Source organism: Galendromus occidentalis, unplaced genomic scaffold (genome assembly GCF_000255335.2).
Source record: "Galendromus occidentalis unplaced genomic scaffold, Mocc_1.1 scf7180000077191, whole genome shotgun sequence".
Classification (NCBI taxonomy): Eukaryota; Metazoa; Arthropoda; class Arachnida; order Mesostigmata; family Phytoseiidae; genus Galendromus; species Galendromus occidentalis.
Genome location: NW_003805179.1, coordinates 53,661 through 71,525, shown reverse-complemented (window position 1 = coordinate 71,525; position 17,865 = coordinate 53,661). Strand labels below are relative to the sequence as shown.

Here is a 17,865-nt window from a genome sequence, read left to right as displayed (position 1 = left end):
TAGTTGTTGTTGATTACTTCTTGGGGCCGTTCGTCCTTTCGCCCGACGAAGGAACGGAGTAGAAGAGGCGAGCGATTTATTTCGCTTTAATTCAAATAGTTCTCCACCTCAGGATGTTTATTACGTCTATCGGATTCACCTTTCCGCTTTGCCCTTCCATTTTCGCTTGTCTCAAACGCGAAACCACATCATGACTGTCGAGACCGGCAAGCTCTACTTTTGTGATCAATGGTTCGCCTTGGCTCTGAACTACAATGGGGATTCCAGAGTGCTCGGCCCGACGTCCACGAGCCGACTTGAGTTCAGAGTGAGGACGGGCGATCACTCGATCAGTCAATCGCTTCGACAGCGAAAGCGGTGCCAGATTTTGAAAGGCGAAATTCAGCTATACTTTACCGTGAAAGATTCCGAGGTGGTGGCGGTAGCAGCGGCTGATGGCTGTCAATTATTTTTCGTGGACGCGCCACAACGGCGGCTGATTGCGATTCGAAGCAAGAAGCCATTGGTGATCGCTGTTATTATTCCAAAGCATCTGCTCCTCTTTTGTTCTGTGTTTTCCCCCGTTCTCCGCCGTCGGATCGGTGGACATCACTCCCGTACGATTAATGAGCCCCATTGATAAAATAATTGCTGCACGTCTGCACCTAGGCGCGCAAATCGAAGGACAGATTTTTCGCTCCAATGAAGACCATCAAGTCAGCTGGACAGGTGATCTTGTTCTTCCAACGGTCACGTACGACACAGCCTGCCAGTCCAGTGCCCTTACAACGCACTGAAAGGTGGTGTGTGTCCTAATTGTAGAGCAGAATATCGCTGCTCATTGACGCATGTCTGCCTCTTCTGCTTGAATCTTAACGAGTCGAGTCAAACGATGGGGGCAGGCTGGTATGGGCAGGCTGAGGGAATTGAAGACCAGCGTCCGAAAGGTTTCCTAAATATACATATCATTGATATTATTATAATGCAAAGCCTTGAATGGAGCATTGGACGAATTCGCTTTTTCCAGACGGAATCCGAATGTGGGAGGAAAGTGTGAAGCGCTCCCTGCACTGAGAGCGCCCTCTTCCTGAGCCAGGCAAATTGTTCGCTCCGGTCGTGTGGGATCACCACCCCCTGCCTCCTGGTTTCGAATTCGCCTCACATCCGGATTATCCCTTTTCTGAAAAGTTACAATTTGATTTTTAACTCAGGTGCCCGATGGACGATTCAGAAGATGGAAGAGATTCGCGAATCATTATTTCCGAATTATTGTACGGTCAGAGATATCATCCAATGTGGAGTCGACTCGGAAAGCCGCAGAACGCGACGACTCGAGAGAACGGGATTTCTGGCCGAGAAGCAGGCGCGATCGATTTGTCTTCCCGAAAGGAACGCAGAGCACAGACGAACGAGAATAATAGATGAATGGGAAAACAAATAAACAATCGACGAAGAACTGACACGACAGAGCAACAAACGGACCTAAATTGTCTATGTATGGGCTTTCGATCTGAATCGCCGAAAGATTTGCACGATTTTACATCGGGAAACGATTTAAGCGGAGGATTTTCTCCTGCTGACATGTCATAGCGCCCGCTGAAGTCCCGAGCAAAGAGCAGAAAATAGATCCTGGACAATATGGGATGGCTCGTTTATTTATTTCGACATTACGCTCGCATCTTCCCCCCCTTCGCGCCAGATACGAATGCGCGGACCGTCGCGGGACCAGCGCGCATAATTTTCTCGATAATAAAATAATTCATAAACGAATTCAGCGGCGGGGAGAGGTCGGTTTCGTCGAATCACTCATTCGGAACTCTATTTCACTGGCCGAATAGACTCACCAGAGTTTGCACGCCTGCGAGCAAACAAGACATTTAATTCCGATACAAAATAACTGCGACCGATACGAGGAGCACCCGCAACCTTTTTTAGGAGCGATATTGAGTTCGAGTTTCCCCGACCCCGTCTCGCTCTGCGATGGATTCTCGTGTGGAGTTCGGTATGTTTCGGGTTTTCATCCATGATTGAATTAGCGCGCCCACTTGAACGTAATCCTCCTGGCGATGTTCTCTATCCGAGTTGCATACGTGAGCTTGCGAATCTTTCGCGCTGTGTGTTTTCGCCATTCCGTGTCGCTTGCGACCGGACTGAGCTTGAGAATCCTGACCCTCATGCGCGAACTGGCGGAATCTCCAGACAGCGATGAAACAATCGGAAACTCCCACGCACCGGCTCCTTCGGTCGGAAAAACGAGGAATATGTTTGCGCTCAATTCTTCGGGATGAAAGACGCCTCGGCCCCGTTTCCGTCGCCGGGAGCCGAGACCGAGGACGGAACCACATCGGACATCGAAAAAATCTCGGACAGAATGGCGCTATATTTCATTGAGAAGTTCAGGGCTGCCTTAATTCACCCATAAGGACTTCTTCCTAGTGAGTCGCCGCATAAGAGCAAGCGAAGTTTGGCTCTCTGTCGGTGAAAATGGATAGATATAATAGATACATCGCTCGGAGGGTTGGGGACGGGCGGAGCCAGACAACACGGGAGACACGTGCCATCTGAGTGCTCCTTCGTATCCCGTTAAGTTCGAGCCGGAGCTTCCCCATCGGTCGTGGTGAGCTACAACCCCCGGCACAGGGCCGGTCAGATCTCTCGTCGAGAGCTTCAGAAAACATATTGAGTCACGTGTGAGAATGGCATGTGTTTTCCGTGTCAAAGGTTGCAACACAGTGTAGCTCTCCATGGGTCCCACCGACCTCCATTCATGACTCCAATCCAATGAGCGCTCGAATATTCTAGTGGACTCGGGGCTTCGTCAACTTGTAGAAGTCCTCGGAAGAACAGCCGAAATCGTCCACCGTGACAGACACGATTGACAAGGGCAATAAAGAGCGCTGGAATCAGTACTCGGTGGCTGGGTGTCCGTCCAGGATTTTTGGGAAATATCCTTGAATACCGGACTCGGGAATAATGTTCGAATAATTATTGGAACGAAGAGCCAAACGAGGAGTCTCGGAGGATGCTCAAATATTGAATTTTAGGCTTCCCATCGAGCTCTCTGATTGAATTGCTATTTTTCTGCTCACACCTTCTGGTGAAACCTCTTTCGCGGCGGAGTCGCTTCGGCTCTCCGGTGCATTCTTCCCATGGTTCTCATTGTACTCAAAGAATCCCCCATTGTATAAAGAGGTTGACTGAAGGCGCGATGCTTGTTCACTGAGCAACTGCCGCCGCTACCGTTGCTGATGAAGTCATCTAACCTTTTCGGGTGACTACCGACTCTTTGTGGCTTGGTTTGTTCGTCCATCGGTCCGTCCGTCCGTCCGTCGGCAGACTTGACTTTTGCTGCTCATTCGAGAGAAGCAAGCGCGAGTGAAGTACCTTCGCGACGGTGCGACTGCACTCGATGCTCCTTGCCAGACATTAAGGCTCATTCGAAGAAAGAACGAGACGCATTATTGAAACATATGGTGCATATCAGATGGTGTTTCTGAGTGTGAACACTTGATGTGATACTTGTACGGAGTCAAGTGCCGCTACTGCTCGTTCGAGCTTTTCTTCACGCGATATCCAGTCAGAGGACTTCAAACTGAGGGGACATTTCACGTACTATGAGCTATGAGCAGCCTTCCCAGCACCGATTCCCGCCTGCAGGCAAAAATTCGTCCGATTTTGGGATCGAATCGAAAGAATCGCCGTGGAAGTCTCCAGCGAAGTGATGCAGAGTATTCCATTGACCAGGCTAGGGAACTTCTACCCAGGATAGACAATTTCCAAGATATACCCCGAGAGCTTCTACGCCCGCGATGAGATTCGGTCGAATTGATTCTGAGAGCTCAGCGCACTTTGCTCACGAGCTGGTGAACGTGCTCGCAAGCCGAGCACATGTATACTCTGTGGAAGAACCCTCTAACCAACAAATCTTTTTCTAGGAGACAAGAGTTCTTACAGTGACGACGGCTCAAGAGAATCGATTTCAGATCTGACTGACCGGATGAAACGGACCACCATCGTAGAAGCGGCAACACCCAACTCATCTCTCTGATCCCTTAACACCCAATGGTGCTTGTTGCTCCGGTAGTCGATACGCTGTTTCACCTTCTGTCGGCATGTAGTACAAACGACAAAGATGATGATGTTGTTGCAAGCAAACGCGAACAGACTCGGTGAAGAAAAGAGTCGGCCGGCGAGCGCTCGGCCGTCGAGCCGTTGTCCCTAATCCTATTCTCGGTTATGTGTCTCGGCGGCGGCGCCTCTCGTCTCCGCCTCCGAGGCTTGAAGTGCACACAGTCAGCCGGAGAGACTCGACAGACACCCTTACACACAAAGCGAAGAACTCGGTATTGTGCTCAGCCTATAGAGATCTGTTTGTGCTTGAGCCCTCGAGTGGGCCTGAAGTCTACGCTCTTCCTCTTTTTTGATATCGTCATCAAGCTCTCTCACTTCCTTAAGTAGAACAGCCAATCGGGCATTCTCTCTCCTTTATTTTTTTTCGATCTTGATGGCTGAATGTTTCGAGAAATTCTTTGAGCTTCCAAGGAAAGGATTCACGTCAAACCGGCCGTCATGTAGGCCCTGTACGAGAACAACGTTCGACTAACTCGCGGATAAAATGCAAGCGGTGCGGTCGGAGCGTCCTAGTACGCGGCATCCGGGGCGGAGGGTTATTCGTCGCTCGATTCAAGAGATGAAGGGCATTCAAGCGCTCAAAAACACTCATGTCGATCGCAAACCGTCCGCATCCCTCGCAACCTGATGGGCCGGCGAGTTTGTGCGAGGAACAGAGACGTGAGAGCATTTTGCCGAAGAATTTCACCGTCAGGACGAAAATTTCACTGAAGGAGAATCGGTAACAGACTTCGAGAACATTGGGGGAAAATGATATTATGATGGTTATTCGTATTTCTATGTGTTCGGAGCCCGCTCTCGATCTCCATCCGCATAAGTTGGGGTGAATATGCGCTCGGATCAATAACCTCATGCATCGTCATTCGTGCTGTCATCAGTTTGCTGGTCCAGGGCGAGATGGCGAAGGGAGGTGGACACTTAATAACAACGGTCAACACTCCATCTATCGTCGATTTATCCATCTATCCTCCTTGAGGCTGGGCTGACGCAGATCCCTATATCGTATATCCGTCTCTTCCGGCGATAGCATGGACGGGTGTATAAACTGGGAATGTGCGAGTGGCGAGACAGCGGATAGAGCTTGCGAAGCTCGAGGAAAGCTGCGTTGCCTCAGGCTGTGCCGGCGCATACACGACACTGAGCCAAGTGACTTACCCTCTGATGTTGACTGTAAATGATATAATATTAAGGGTGAGCTATCCACTCGGGTATTCCCGATGGCAGCGCACGCGGAGCCTGTTTGATACTCACTTCGCGGCTATAATGAGGGTGAGTCAAAGATGTGACCCACCTTGGGAGGGTCGTTTCGATATCTCTCTGAATCTCCGGTGAAGATCGGCACTCGATTTCCTTTAGCTGTCCCCGGTTGCCGGAGAATTCGATGACAGTCCCAAGTCAATCATGGACGAGACGAAGACCGAGGAACAGCTTATTTAGGGAAAAATGTTACACCGGCGATCGGAGTTTCGATTTTCCCTCGGGTTCCCGATGCTTGGCGCTGCAGTGGTGTTGTCGCTGCTTGAGTCGGTCGTTCGGTACAAGTTTTGAGGTAGTGACGACGATTTGGAAAGTCTGTCACTTCCTGAGATGAAAATCCGATTAGATGGGCGGAACGCTTCCTTTGGCGACTTTGCTCGCTAGATCCAGAACCTACGAACAACAATCAATCTTTGAATGCAAATGCGGAGCGAAACGCCGCATATTTTATGAAAGTCTTCGGAAAAGTTTCGGAAAGCCGGGGGGATCATCTTCCCAATTTCCGAGATCTCTTCATTTGATCACAGAGCTCCTAAACCACTGCGATCTCTATTCGGAAGAAAGTCATTGTTCGAATAATTGAACTTCTCAGCAAAAAATGTAGGTTACGCATGAGAGAAGAGTTGACCGAAGAAGCTCTATGCGATCTTTCGATACTCGCGTCGATAGATACCCGAGACGACTCCGCTCCCCCTGTTGAAGATCTGTCGAAGGAATCGGTTCCAAAATCTCATATTCAATCGGTCGTAACTTCGCTCGACTCGAGTGCGATACAAGTGGACGGAATGGCTCGCACATGGATTTGATGCGGGCACTCGTGTCGTGCGGTTCGATAGAAAGCGTCGTGAGCGCTCTGACCGCGACGAGTACATTAGCGCCGGACGGTCAGCGAGACCATCGACGGAGACAAAGACGGGAGTCGGAGTTCTTTCTGAGAACAAGCACTCTCTTTTCTTCTCAATGAAAGACTCCCGAACAGATCACCATCGAGAACCGACACTCTCTCGAGCTCACCAGGCAACTGTCGCGTTCTCAAGAATCTTCTCGCTCTCCGGGTCATTCCGCTGCTTTGTCCAGCAGAAAGTGAGAACAAAGAGAACCTACAACAAGCTGCTTCCCGCTCGGGAAGAGACATTAGGACGATAACAACCCGTCGAAAGTGGAATAGCTCCGAGAAAACCGCTTATTGCTTCGTTTACCCATCGATGTCGGTGTATAATCCTTTTCGCTACCTTTACGATCCAAACTATTCTAGCTCTGCGCGTCGTTACTCAGTTTACAACTTCGATTGCGCTGAGTCCAAACCTTGGCCGTCACACCGGTTCCGATTTTGATTGCCGTTCGTTCGCCGATTCCCGCTTTTCATTTCAGCATCAACAAATTCACTCACTCCTGTGTCCTGACACGGGGCTAGGGCGCGAGTTCCGGAGTCGTTCGACGAGAGCCCGAAAACGGTATTCGTAATCGCGCGGCTAACAATATTTTCCATGGTTCACGATCATGATCGTTTCTGGTCGAAGTTTCGATGGAGCTGGGCGTTGCTTGCTCCGGCGGATACGCCTCCTCCGTTGGCAAGCGAGAGCCCCAAACACCATTTGAGTCAAATGGGATTTTGCTTTCAAGACCAATATTTACTGAAGATCCCATCGATCGCAGGGCCTGCCTCCACATACAGGCTTCCCACAATCTAATTTCAAAATCAAATTCTAAATTCACGAAGCTCTTAGAACCATGTTACACTTGGAAGATCTCGACGCAATGAGGACCCGAGGCCACGGCAGGCTCCCGAGTCGGGAATATTCTCCGAAAATATTCATTTCCAGTCAAGAGAGCACAGAGGATCCTCTGTTTTTCGCGGTCGGTATTTTCGACGCTGATAGGTCAAACAGGAATCGAATTTCTGCTGATCGATCTGTTTTGTGTGAAAGTTACGTCACTTCGTACATGGTGTCTCGGACGCACACCGGAACGCTTCCCTGGATCGACGCACGACGTGGAAAAAAATATAAACTGTTATTAAAAGCGACGAACATACCACCTTGAAGAGCGTCTACCGACGATGCTGCTGCCGATGCCGTCGATGATGATGGGCATGGTAAGGATGATGCCGTGATGATGTGATAATATTATAATGCCTCTCAGAACTCGCTATAATTAGATACAACGCGAGAAACGTTCGGCTTGTTGGCCGACCGGCAATCTCGCAAAATGCTGCCAATGGCTCACGAGGCGTTGACAGCTGTGCTCACGAACTGGTGGCCTTAGATTGCAAGCACCTCTTTGCCATTAATTATGATTACGCCCAACGCTGTGCAGCCGCCGCATTGAAACAATTTCGTGGATGATACGGCCATTTTCAGTCGGCGGAGGATCGTTCACGAATTCTCTCGCAGCCATTCGAGGCTTTGGAGGCGACGGGTTAAACGCTCTGATTCAATCCTCCGTTCGCTCCTGCTACTGAAATCCACTGGGTCATTCTCGGTACTGAGGAAATAATATGAGAGGTCGCTGTGGGTAAGTATCGAGCTATCGCGGAGCGCGATCGGTCCGCCGATCGCGTCCCCCAAGGAAACCCGTCGTTCCCATCAGGGGATTGACACCAGGCAAACTCTGGCAAATTTGTGCTTCACTTCATATTTAATGAAGGAACGCGGCGAGGAGGCGACCGAATGATGAATGACCTCAACGCGCCTGTGACTAGAGCTCACACTAACAAGCCAAGCAGCGGTCGACATGCTGTTGTTGAGATTTCCCTCCAGCTAGCTAACAAGCACTGTTCGCACTTCGTTCGCTAAGTATGGTTGAGTCGTTCTCAGTCCGCCTCTCCGATGGACATTTCATCTCTTCCTGATAGGACGCTGCTGTGGCTGAAATTTCGCAAGTTTTACAGCCGACATCGCCTCGGGGTCTCCTGAGGGGAGCTTCGCAAATGTTGGCCAACGTTGGAGCATAAACAACGGAGTAACAGCGTTCAAGCAGGGAGCGCAACCAATGAACGAACTCATGAGTAATCTGGCTCTCGCAAAGTTGTTCGTCCCCTTACAGGCAGGCCACTTCGCTCACGCCCAGGCGTCTCTATACCGCATTCCCCATGAGGGCAATCTCCACCCCTCATCCCATAAGTAAATCGTCTTCCCGAGCCGACAAGCATTTCATTACCCACAGCAGCGAGCTGCAGCCCGTTTGCGCTCGTTGTGCACCCACGGGAGGTCTTGATTTTTCCTCTCGGTCAATCTAATTCTGCCTAACTGTCGAAACTCGGGAATCTGGTTCGGCCTGGCTTCCGAGTGTCGATCCACGGAGCTTCGTTTCGAGAAGTCCGATCCATTCCTGAAAATATGCCTAAGGTTTTGTGAATCGAGAGATTTCCAATGGAACTTAAAATTTCACTCGAGGTTTCAGGCCTGCATGAAACTTTGTCGGAAATTTTAAATTTCCGCATCCTCGCTCCATCGACTCCGAGCTCTGAGATCTCTCCTCGAGGTGAGCTCTCGTGATCTGCGAGAAGCTGGTACCGTCGATGTACGAGTTGCGGTTTGAAACAAAAGATTCCGAAGTCTGTGGCCCTTATACCGAATAGCTGGCTGTAAGCTCATATGGTCCCATAGGAACTGAGGCAATCACCATCGCTCAACTCACACCACCACTACCAGCATCGGCGGCACCAGTGGGGAACAAGCCGGAGAATCCCGAGCTCGCTCTCTCCCTCTCGCTCCCGGACAGGGGAACATATAAACTTCTCTTGTGTTGTTTCTTTTCTTCTTGTGATTCCATTTCAGTCCTGCCTCGTAAAGTGCTCGGGTTTACAAGTAGACCGCTACGTGAGTCTGCTCTAGTGATAGTCCACTGTCGGCTGAATCGCTCCGAGGAACAGAGCCATATATTTTTGAAACACCAATGTTCCACCATCTGCCGCATTGCTCCACTGGAATCAAAACCCGGTCTTATTTCAACAAGTGACACCTCCCTCTTCTTTTCCACTCCTTCCCTCCTTGGTGCACGGGCAGTTTCGCATAAGTTCACCACTGACCTGGCAAACGCTGGACGGTCACACCGATTCATAAATATTCCCATAATTCGTATCAGGAATGGAATTTTCGTTGTTAGTCCAAATCCTAAATTACCGGAACAGTTTGAGATGAAAATACTCAGCCTGATCTAAGACTCCGAATCTCGGAGAACTCTCGGCTCTAGCGTTGCTGCCCTCCGGGCTCGACGGCTGGTTCCGAGTACTCGGCGAGAGCGGCGCCATTCTCAGACGGCGCCAGTCTCTCGAATTCAACAAAGCCGTCAATGCAATATTCGACTAAGTAGCCTTATCTGCTCCGAGAGTAGAGACGTAATGTTGTAAAAGTGTCCTCGACGCAACTTCTTAATGTAGTCGGTAACTGAGATTTACGACACCTCATTCTGAGAGTCGGAAAGCTGCAACAAAGCCCAGGAATGTAGCCACTCTCAGACCAGATGACACTACAACAAGACGCTCACACGCTTTTGCGAATACTTAAAAATAACAACTCGCCGAAAATGTTGTCGAAAAGTCGTTCGGCTCCGAGAGGGAATAATAAAAACTCTACGAATTTGAATGAGTGGATAAAAGTGAATGATAAGGACGAAAGAGTGAGGTGCGATGGAATGGAAAGGATTCGATCGGAAACTGAGTGTGTCTGAGCTCTGAGCTCTCAGCTCGAGCTGCGAGCCGCAAGGTGCCACGCGGATGCTTGAGGTCGAGAAACGATCCTGCGCCCGATCTGGCTATCTGACTTTCAATTTTATGCGAAGTTTCAATCGACCGCCCAGACCCGCCCACTCAACTGACACATTTTCTGTTCACACTGAATCGGGTTTGATAAAAAGAATTGGTGCGAAACGATATCCCGAATGGACACAACTTTCTTCGCTCCTTATTATCCGAGCCGGTCGCTAGCGTTGTCATACGCGCTCTGGGAGTGTTTTTTCCCGGTCCATGGCGGTCAACGATGAGGTGGATTCGGCTCGTAGGACCTGAGACCTCTGGAGAATCCGGACAGGGACATTCAGCTGACGGAGATATGAATGGCTAATCCCGGGGAAGCGCGCTGCTGCGTGGGGGTAATCTTGCATGATCTCGTCTCGTAAAGCGACACTCTCCCAATGGACGAGAGGGTCACGGCTCAATAAAGGATGACGCTACGCGGGCGGGGAAATAAGGAGAAAACATCCCGAGCAATCGGTAGAAAGATCTGCCCCCTGTTGATGATCTGCGACGCTCAAACACCTCAGGTCACGCGTTCGGCGCTAGTCGAGAGCTTGAAGCCATTGTCACGGATGGCGATACACAATATGAGGATCATCGCGGAAATCTGCCTAAGAATATTTTTCCTCCCCGTTGGAGAGCCGAAGTGTTCGGAAAGGCGACTCGGTCCCCTGGAATGAAAACTCGAGTTCATTTCCCACTGCGAGAGCGTATTCCGAAAAGCTGTCGATCGGATCTCGACGAATGAGTCATGGGTACAGCTCGTCCATTGGTCAGTCGTTGAGAGCGAATGGATTGGGCTCCCCCAATATGGGAAACTCTCGCGTTCAGAGCTAGAACGATTCATCGGCGGGGATACATTAGGAGAAACTGATCAGGGGATGTCATGAACCAGGCCCCGATCTGGTCGGAGAGCGAGTCAGAGACTCCGAACGCAAGCCTCAAGCGTCAGTCGCGAAGAACAACTGATCTGCTGAAATCGGAACTTGGCAAACTACCGCGACCGGCTTCCCGTCGAGGGGGCGGAGGAACCGGCTGTACTACCGGTGCGTTCTAGGCCATTCTGCGGGCAACACTTGAGGGTCGGAACCTAATCGGAGCGCCTGTCCGATTCGGTTCGAACTTCTTTAATTGATTCATCTATCTTGATCTTCCATGGGCACATATGAAACCTTACAATTCAAGCTTATTGCGTTCACAGATTGTGTCCTGGGACAGGTTCTTCATTGACCCCTCGGGAAACATCCGTTCGAGGAATACCATATACGGGATATCTTCTTCTCCGGAATGGAAGGACAACTTCGGTGTCGCCCACGAGAGGAAGTCCCCGGATTGGAGTTCCGTGGAATAGATAGACTATTGGAGAGGGATAAAGTCCATGAATTTCGTGTCAGTGTTCCTGTCAAGCTCAATGTATTCTTCACCTTTTCACCACGCCTTCCCAAGGTACTGCGCGGGAAACGCAGTCATAGCGGTTGAAAAGATCCATTCTTCCTACAAGATACGAGTCGCGGGTCAAGCGAGATACCTCTGCGCAAGCACTTGCCGGTGGAACCGAGCACGGAACCTTGGCGGAAACAAGACAAATCGAGCTCACACGTTCTTGTCTAGAAATTCATTCCCTACTAGATATTTACAAATTGCTCAGCTTGGACTGGCGGGCTTTTGAGGGTGCCTCACGTCTTGATCGTTCTCACACTCTATTGAACAATCGCTCATTCTATCTAACAAAGATCCACTATCCAAAAATTGTTCCGTCCCTTGGATTCCCTGACGGACGGGTCCGATACTCCAATGTCATCACAAGATTTCCATGTCCTCCTTGGAGCACTTTGACGGAATACATATCCCGGAAGGTGAAAAACGATTCCCAAGTCGCCGGCGCCATTACCGACGGGATCAAGGCCGGCTTCTCGATGCCCTTACACCGCCCTTACACCGTTAGCTGTCAGTACAAATGAATATCAAGTTCACAGGCGGAACTCGGAGTCGACGTGATCCAGGTACTCCATCCCGAGGTTCAGCATGGTCACCGAGCCTGAGACGGCGAAACACGACCGTATGACGCCGTTCCGGGGAACGACGTTCCTAGCGAAAGCCCAGAGTAGGAAAGAGCCGAGATTGAAGAGCACACTGCTGTACATCGAGTACATTGTGCGCTGGTACGGCATGAGAACGCTCATGTGCCTCCTGTAGAACATGTAGAAGCCAACGCCAAGATGAGAGCTCAGGAGTAAGAGGCTACCCGCTCCATAGCTGCCGAGCGGAATCACTCTGTAAGCAGATCGCGATCGACAAAAATATATTAGCGGCTTATCTCGCAGATAGTGGTGACTGAGAGGGTCTCACGCGCGACATTCTCGAGTTTCCTTTCATTTGCCGAATTAGGTACCTTTGGAGTAGCTGAGGCACAAACACGTTGACAGATAGGGCGCAGTACCCCACAGCACCGGCAAGCGGAATGTAGAATCTGGTCAGAGAAACTGTTGTGTACGGTGGCAGGTTCTGATACCATTGTCGGAATCTTGCGACAAGAAAATTCGGCTCGTCTGCGCTGCTTTCCGATGCTTTTTCCTTGTCCATGAGGGAAGTCCCTGGAACCTGGAACGAGGAGGGAAGCTCGAGTTCTTCACTCAGGGCTATCACAGGCGAACGAGTTTCCTCTTGAACTATTTACCTCTCAATTCAGACATGAATGACCTGTGGCAAAACGAGACTACCTACTTCAATGAGAGTCAGAGTCGTGATCAGCCTGACCTTTAGAGCGGAATATGCCATGGATACCCCCAACTCACCTCGGGAGGTCTCAGAAAATTTCCCAAATTGTTCTAAGCCCGAAACACAGCTGCTCTAGGAAAATTCCTCGTTCTTCTGTCAAAAAGAGAGAACGATCTTTCGGTACATCAAGACGAAGCGTTGGTATCTACCGCTTGGCGCGCCATTTTCATGATCGAGCGGCAAATCACAACCTCCATCTATCCCCACCTGGGATTTCCTTGATGGTCCCGGTTCGATGGAGCCAGTGGAGTTGATGTCGCGAGTCTAAAAGATCGTTGATTGAAATCTGCGCTGGTGAGTTCGGATCGTGAGAGCTCGTTCTAGCTTTGCCGACTCGCAGACCTTCATATCAATAGGCAGCATGTCCGGAATCCCCGACGACACTTGGCGACCGCCCCAGGTCGTCCTGGAAACTTCGTGAGTTACCGCGTCACTTGTCACTGTCATGAATATTATGTTCCGAGCTCCGGGATCGCTGCTCTCTAGGATTCATGGGCGCTAAAGGCCACTCCGCCTCGCGAGGAACCGCTCGAATAACACCGCGTACGAAATTTCATTCAAGGATGGGGGACGTTGTCGTAGAGCTGTACTGGAACCACGCTCCTCTGACTTGCCGAAACTTCGCGGAGCTCGCTAGGAGACGATATTACGACGGGGTGAAGTTCCACAGGATCATCCCAGACTTCATGATCCAAGGAGGCGACCCCACCGGCACGGGTCGTGGAGGCGCCAGTATTTACGGCCAAACATTCCAGGATGAAATCCATCCCGGTCTCTATCATACAGGTAAATGGTCTGATCATACAGGGCTGTCGGTGCCCTTCAGGCATGATGCCTAACAGCGTGTAAGCCAAATCCCATCTCCAATCCGCTCGGTTATCTCAGTCTGCGGACATTTATGACGATTCCTGTTTTCCGATTTCCGATTCCGATATTCCAGGGGCCGGGGTCCTCTCGATGGCAAACTCTGGACCGAACACGAATGGATCCCAGTTTTTCATCACATTGGGACCAACACAATGGCTTGACGGGAAACACACGATTTTCGGACGAGTCCATTCGGGGCTGACGGTCGTGAAACGAATCGGCCAAGTCGCAACGGATGCGGAGGATAGGCCTCAAGAGGATGTGAAGATAACGAAAGCTTATATACAGGGTGAAAGGGATGGCTTCCGAGGCGCACTCATTGAACAATATTTCGCTTGAACACTCCGTGTGATACTCGAGTGCCGACTACCGACGTCTCGAGTTTTTAGTTTCTCAATCGCAGGCTTCGTGTAAATAAAAAGAGAGTCGTCCGCGACTTTGTATATGTGAAAACCCCGTCAGTCGTCCTTTGGTGTAGCCGACTCTCGCGGAGTCGGGTCGGGAAAAGTCTGCTCAGAGTCAGGAAACTGACTTTCGTATTTATTCACACCCTGAATATCGCGTTCTTATTGACGTATTCTCAACCTCGTATCCGCTTCGGGTTCCTCCTCGTACTCGATCTCAACGTTTCTCTTCCGTTTGAGCACGCGTCCCTTCTTTACACCATTACTACTGCTGGGAGCTCCGTCTTTGGCCTCCTTCAGAATCTTGTTGCCCCATTCTTCAATATCTCCGACTTTGTTGTCTCCATCATCGTCATCAGAATCTTCGCTCTCGCTGTCGGAACTGGGGCCTTCCACGAACTCCACTCGTCCCTGTAAGCAAAGCCCTCTCGTCAGGATACTTCAGACTGCGAAAAATTGATCGCTCCACTCGGCGTTCCGAATAAATTCGACGTTCGTCAGAATCGTACCACGTCGTCATCGTCTACTTCTTCTTCGAGCTCTTCCTCAATTTCCATCTCCTTTTCCTCCTCTTCCTCAAGAGCACAATCGAATGCCTTTTGTGGGAAGTTGTATATGTCTTTGTAGGCGCCAGCTTTCAATCTGGAAGGATATAGGGGTCAGAATTCAGAACCTTCTGGAGGATGGTTCGGAAAGGGGTAATCTTTCGATGCACCGACCTGTCTATTAGTTCCCTCTCGATAGCTTGATCGAGTTTCGCTGCAATGAGCGCTTTCTCTTCTCGCCGCTTTTCTCGCCTCTCGATTCGTTTGTTGATGGTCACAACTTTCGTCCGTCGTTTCAAAGCCATACGACGCATGCGTATGAGGTATCTGTCAAGCCACAGGAAGCTCCATGATCTGTGTTATATAGAAACAATATGCTCGGGGCCGATTAGCCTGGTACTCACTGGTGAATTTTCAGTAGACGCTGATGGCATTTCGATCTGACGAAGCGCGGCCAGTAGAGGAGATTTGTGTCGATTTGCTCTCGTGCCTTTTCCATATTCTTCGAAAGTTTAATTTTCTCCCACATCTTCGCAGGGAAAGCACAGCGCTCCGCCGTTTTCATGTACAAGTAACACACCCCTGGAAAACATATCAAGCATGATCATCTCCCTATCCTCCGGTCATTCTCGATATTACCCCGGACCAGAGTGCGAGACGTTTTTCGAAATGCATTCAAGTCGTCAGCATCGCACGATCATACACCGATTCGAGTGTCTGGGTTGGGGGCTCCGCCTCTTCGTGTCGCATATACACGGAATAATATATCAGGGGTACAACGACTACCTGAGTCCTCATCATTATCATCATGGCTTACCATCTTCTTCCTTTATCGTGGCGTACACGGAATTCGCCAAAGGGCAAGACGATCTGTTACAAAGACCAGTCAAGTTGAATTCATTGCGACAGAAGTTCGAGCTTGTCGTTGTGACTTTATGAGAGCAGAAAGAGTGCTTCAGTATGCTCCACACAATCTGGAAATTCAAGATCGGTCTCTCGGATGATCACTCGCAGTCAATGTGAATGGGGGAATTGTTCCCGATGCGAGAGTCTCGCGCTTCTAAATAATTCGACACTCACGTCGTCGTTCTGCATCTTGGTCCGGACGGAGGGTCAGAGCCCAGAAAGATCGTCGAGGGGAAGAGACAATGCTTTGGGGTTCCCGAATCCGCACCGAGATATTGTTTACGCGAACAGTACACTCGCACGTGTGTCTCTGTCTGACTCCCTCTCCCACTCCTCACGTCTTCGAGCTTCTGAACCCACACACATCGGGATTCCGTTCGATGTATCTCGATGAGGAAGCCGACAGCGAACCGAAAATTCTTCTTCATCGGGATAGGGATTCCGGAGAGAATCCAAAGCCCGGCAGAAAGCTTGCAGAATCGGACTTGGTGGTGAAAAAAAAGAGGGGGGAAGGCAGTGAGTTCGGGTAGTCGCTCTCATGAATAGAGGAACTGTCCGCTAATCAGCGGATCCGTCCGGCACCGAGCAAAGCAAAACATCACCACCAAGTGCAACTCCGCGCACTGCGCTGAGCACCGAGGAGGCCTCTGATTCGGAGAACGCACTGTTCCCCATCCACTGGATAATCATGACAGCCCATATGCACAGACAGCTCTTGGAACGTACCCTGTTCACCACGCTGAAGAACATGCAGCTCAGACCGGTGAAGCGCATGAATTTCCAGTTCGACCCGTTTCACCCGCAAGTCTCTTCAATCCGGTGAGTTCATCTCTGCGCAAGGAGCCTTTTCGAATCCGATGCGGAAGGGGCGCAGCTCTAAAGAGCCGCTGGCTTCTCCTACGGAGAAGAATTCCCTTTCGACCAACGCCGAGTGGTCAGCTCTGCGGTTCTTTCACTCATAGGACTTGTCGTTCGAAACTGATATTCCATTCCAATATTTCAGGAGGGAAAAAATACACCATGGTAGGATCGATGGCAGTATTCTCACGAGGGACTTTTTTCCAGGGACTGTTTGTTTCACATGAACGGCGAGAAGCTTCGACTTACCAATCCTTCTTGTTCCATGAAGACAGAGATCGTCTGTGATCGTTCGCCACCGAGGATCGATTTACTTCTGAGTGAGGATCAGTTCTATCGAAATATCTGGGGAATCAGATGACGGCTGCGGAATCAATTACGTAAAACCTGACCGATTTTTCAGATGAAGGACAGCGTTATCGAATACTCACCGAAAACCTCACATTGTTGGAAGTGGTTCAGCAGCTGGATAAGATCTGCCGACAATTCGACCCGAAAAAAGAAGAGGAGTCGAGACTCTGATTTGAGGCGGTACACAGGGAGCAATCGACCGCGGATAGAGCCAAAATAAAATATAGCAGCCCTATCAGAAAGCTCTCGCATTCCGTAGAGCTGAATGCGGCAACCGTGGACCTATAGGTGGAGGCAGGAATATCGCTGATCAGAGCAGTGTTCTTGAACGGGGAGGGGGGCGGCTCCTTGGGTTTTGAAGATTTCCTAGTAGAGGTAACTTTCCACGAGTTTCCCGGAGTCGAATATGGGTGAGGAGGCTCAGAGAACCGACCGAGGACATTGGATACTATCGGAATAAAGACCTACTACGGTTATGTGCCTGCGGCTTGCGTTCGTCTTTCTAGGTGGGGGCTTCGACTCCACCTGGCTTTTTCGGAGAAGCCGCGACTTCAACTTGCTTTTTCGGGGGAGCCGCGGAGATCCGGATGCGGAGAACTCATCCAGAAGGATAGGCTCACCGTCGACGGATCGAAGTTTTTCCTGTCTCACTCAGATCGCCGTCATTCTTACTCCCGCCCTGGACTCCTATTCGACTTCAATGCAGCTGATGTCTGCCTTCGATAATCTGCATCCGGAGGAGTCACACGCAGGCGCCTCGTGCGATTCAATCAAAGCCTCATAACCCCGCGTTCGAGGGCGAGCGGCTGAACCCTTCTGCCGAACCGGATTCTTAGGCCGTGCCGGTTCTCACCGAAAGTCCTCTACAGCGGTTGTGTCACCGGTGATTTTTGTGAGCTGTGTGACAGAGCGATGCGAGACGAGGCAGTGGGTCAGAATCCCTAGAGATTTCAGGTGCCGTAGAGCTGACCCTTCCAATGACCGCACTCAAATCTGTGGATCGCATCTCCCCTTCGCCCGTGCTCCACTGGCTCCGCGCAGATCCCATCTGGTC

At 50.5% G+C, this 17,865-nt stretch overlaps 4 protein-coding genes across 5 annotated transcripts; 2 read left to right on the top strand and 2 right to left on the bottom strand.

Annotated features, from left to right (window-relative positions):
- Window positions 1-11,506: 11,506 nt before the first annotated feature.
- Window positions 11,507-12,975, bottom strand: LOC100907506 (uncharacterized). The gene is made up of 3 exons (XM_003741648.1): window positions 12,898-12,975; window positions 12,495-12,703; window positions 11,507-12,376 (listed from the first exon to the last, which is right to left on the bottom strand). Exons 2-3 carry the CDS (start codon window positions 12,683-12,685, stop codon window positions 12,073-12,075), a joined length of 495 nt encoding a protein of 164 aa, XP_003741696.1. The 5' UTR covers window positions 12,686-12,703; window positions 12,898-12,975; the 3' UTR covers window positions 11,507-12,072.
- A 134-nt stretch (window positions 12,976-13,109) lies between these two features.
- Cypl (peptidyl-prolyl cis-trans isomerase-like 1 Cypl) lies at window positions 13,110-14,190 on the top strand. Of its 2 annotated transcripts, none has more exons than XM_003741646.2 (3): window positions 13,110-13,297; window positions 13,443-13,666; window positions 13,821-14,190. In XM_003741646.2, the coding sequence occupies exons 1-3, from the start codon at window positions 13,242-13,244 to the stop codon at window positions 14,084-14,086; spliced, it is 546 nt and encodes a 181-aa protein (XP_003741694.1). In that variant the 5' UTR covers window positions 13,110-13,241; the 3' UTR covers window positions 14,087-14,190. The 2 variants fall into 2 exon arrangements, with proteins under 2 accessions (XP_003741694.1, XP_003741695.1); XM_003741647.2 differs by having other exon boundaries at window positions 13,127-13,297; window positions 13,551-13,666.
- Window positions 14,191-14,648: 458 nt separating this feature from the next.
- LOC100900631 (protein MAK16 homolog A) lies at window positions 14,649-15,940 on the bottom strand. Its single transcript, XM_029110993.1, has 5 exons — window positions 15,777-15,940; window positions 15,514-15,670; window positions 15,101-15,278; window positions 14,871-15,023; window positions 14,649-14,793 (listed from the first exon to the last, which is right to left on the bottom strand). The coding sequence occupies exons 1-5, from the start codon at window positions 15,789-15,791 to the stop codon at window positions 14,649-14,651; spliced, it is 648 nt and encodes a 215-aa protein (XP_028966826.1). The 5' UTR covers window positions 15,792-15,940.
- A 77-nt stretch (window positions 15,941-16,017) lies between these two features.
- On the top strand, window positions 16,018-17,050 carry mRpL53 (mitochondrial ribosomal protein L53). The gene is made up of 3 exons (XM_003741645.3): window positions 16,018-16,421; window positions 16,668-16,780; window positions 16,864-17,050. The coding sequence occupies exons 1-3, from the start codon at window positions 16,291-16,293 to the stop codon at window positions 16,980-16,982; spliced, it is 363 nt and encodes a 120-aa protein (XP_003741693.1). The 5' UTR covers window positions 16,018-16,290; the 3' UTR covers window positions 16,983-17,050.
- Window positions 17,051-17,865: the final 815 nt, after the last annotated feature.

Bases quoted from the DNA above. Each gene is read 5' to 3' on its own strand.
- Cypl (XM_003741646.2), top strand. From the start codon at position 13,242: ATGTCCGGAATCCCCGACGACACTTGGCGACCGCCCCAGGTCGTCCTG. The intron at 13,298-13,442 runs GTGAGTTACCGC...ATTTCATTCAAG, and splicing joins CAGGTCGTCCTGGAAACTTC to GATGGGGGACGTTGTCGTAG. The intron at 13,667-13,820 runs GTAAATGGTCTG...CCGATATTCCAG, and splicing joins TCCCGGTCTCTATCATACAG to GGGCCGGGGTCCTCTCGATG.
- LOC100907506 (XM_003741648.1), bottom strand. From the start codon at position 12,685: ATGGACAAGGAAAAAGCATCGGAAAGCAGCGCAGACGAGCCGAATTTT. The intron at 12,377-12,494 runs GTACCTAATTCG...ATCTGCTTACAG, and splicing joins GTGCCTCAGCTACTCCAAAG to AGTGATTCCGCTCGGCAGCT.
- LOC100900631 (XM_029110993.1), bottom strand. The intron at 15,024-15,100 runs GTGAGTACCAGG...GTGGCTTGACAG, and splicing joins CGTCTACTGAAAATTCACCA to ATACCTCATACGCATGCGTC. The intron at 14,794-14,870 runs GTCGGTGCATCG...ATATCCTTCCAG, and splicing joins GAGAGGGAACTAATAGACAG to ATTGAAAGCTGGCGCCTACA.
- mRpL53 (XM_003741645.3), top strand. From the start codon at position 16,291: ATGACAGCCCATATGCACAGACAGCTCTTGGAACGTACCCTGTTCACC. The intron at 16,422-16,667 runs GTGAGTTCATCT...ACTTTTTTCCAG, and splicing joins CCGCAAGTCTCTTCAATCCG to GGACTGTTTGTTTCACATGA. The intron at 16,781-16,863 runs GTGAGGATCAGT...CCGATTTTTCAG, and splicing joins GAGGATCGATTTACTTCTGA to ATGAAGGACAGCGTTATCGA.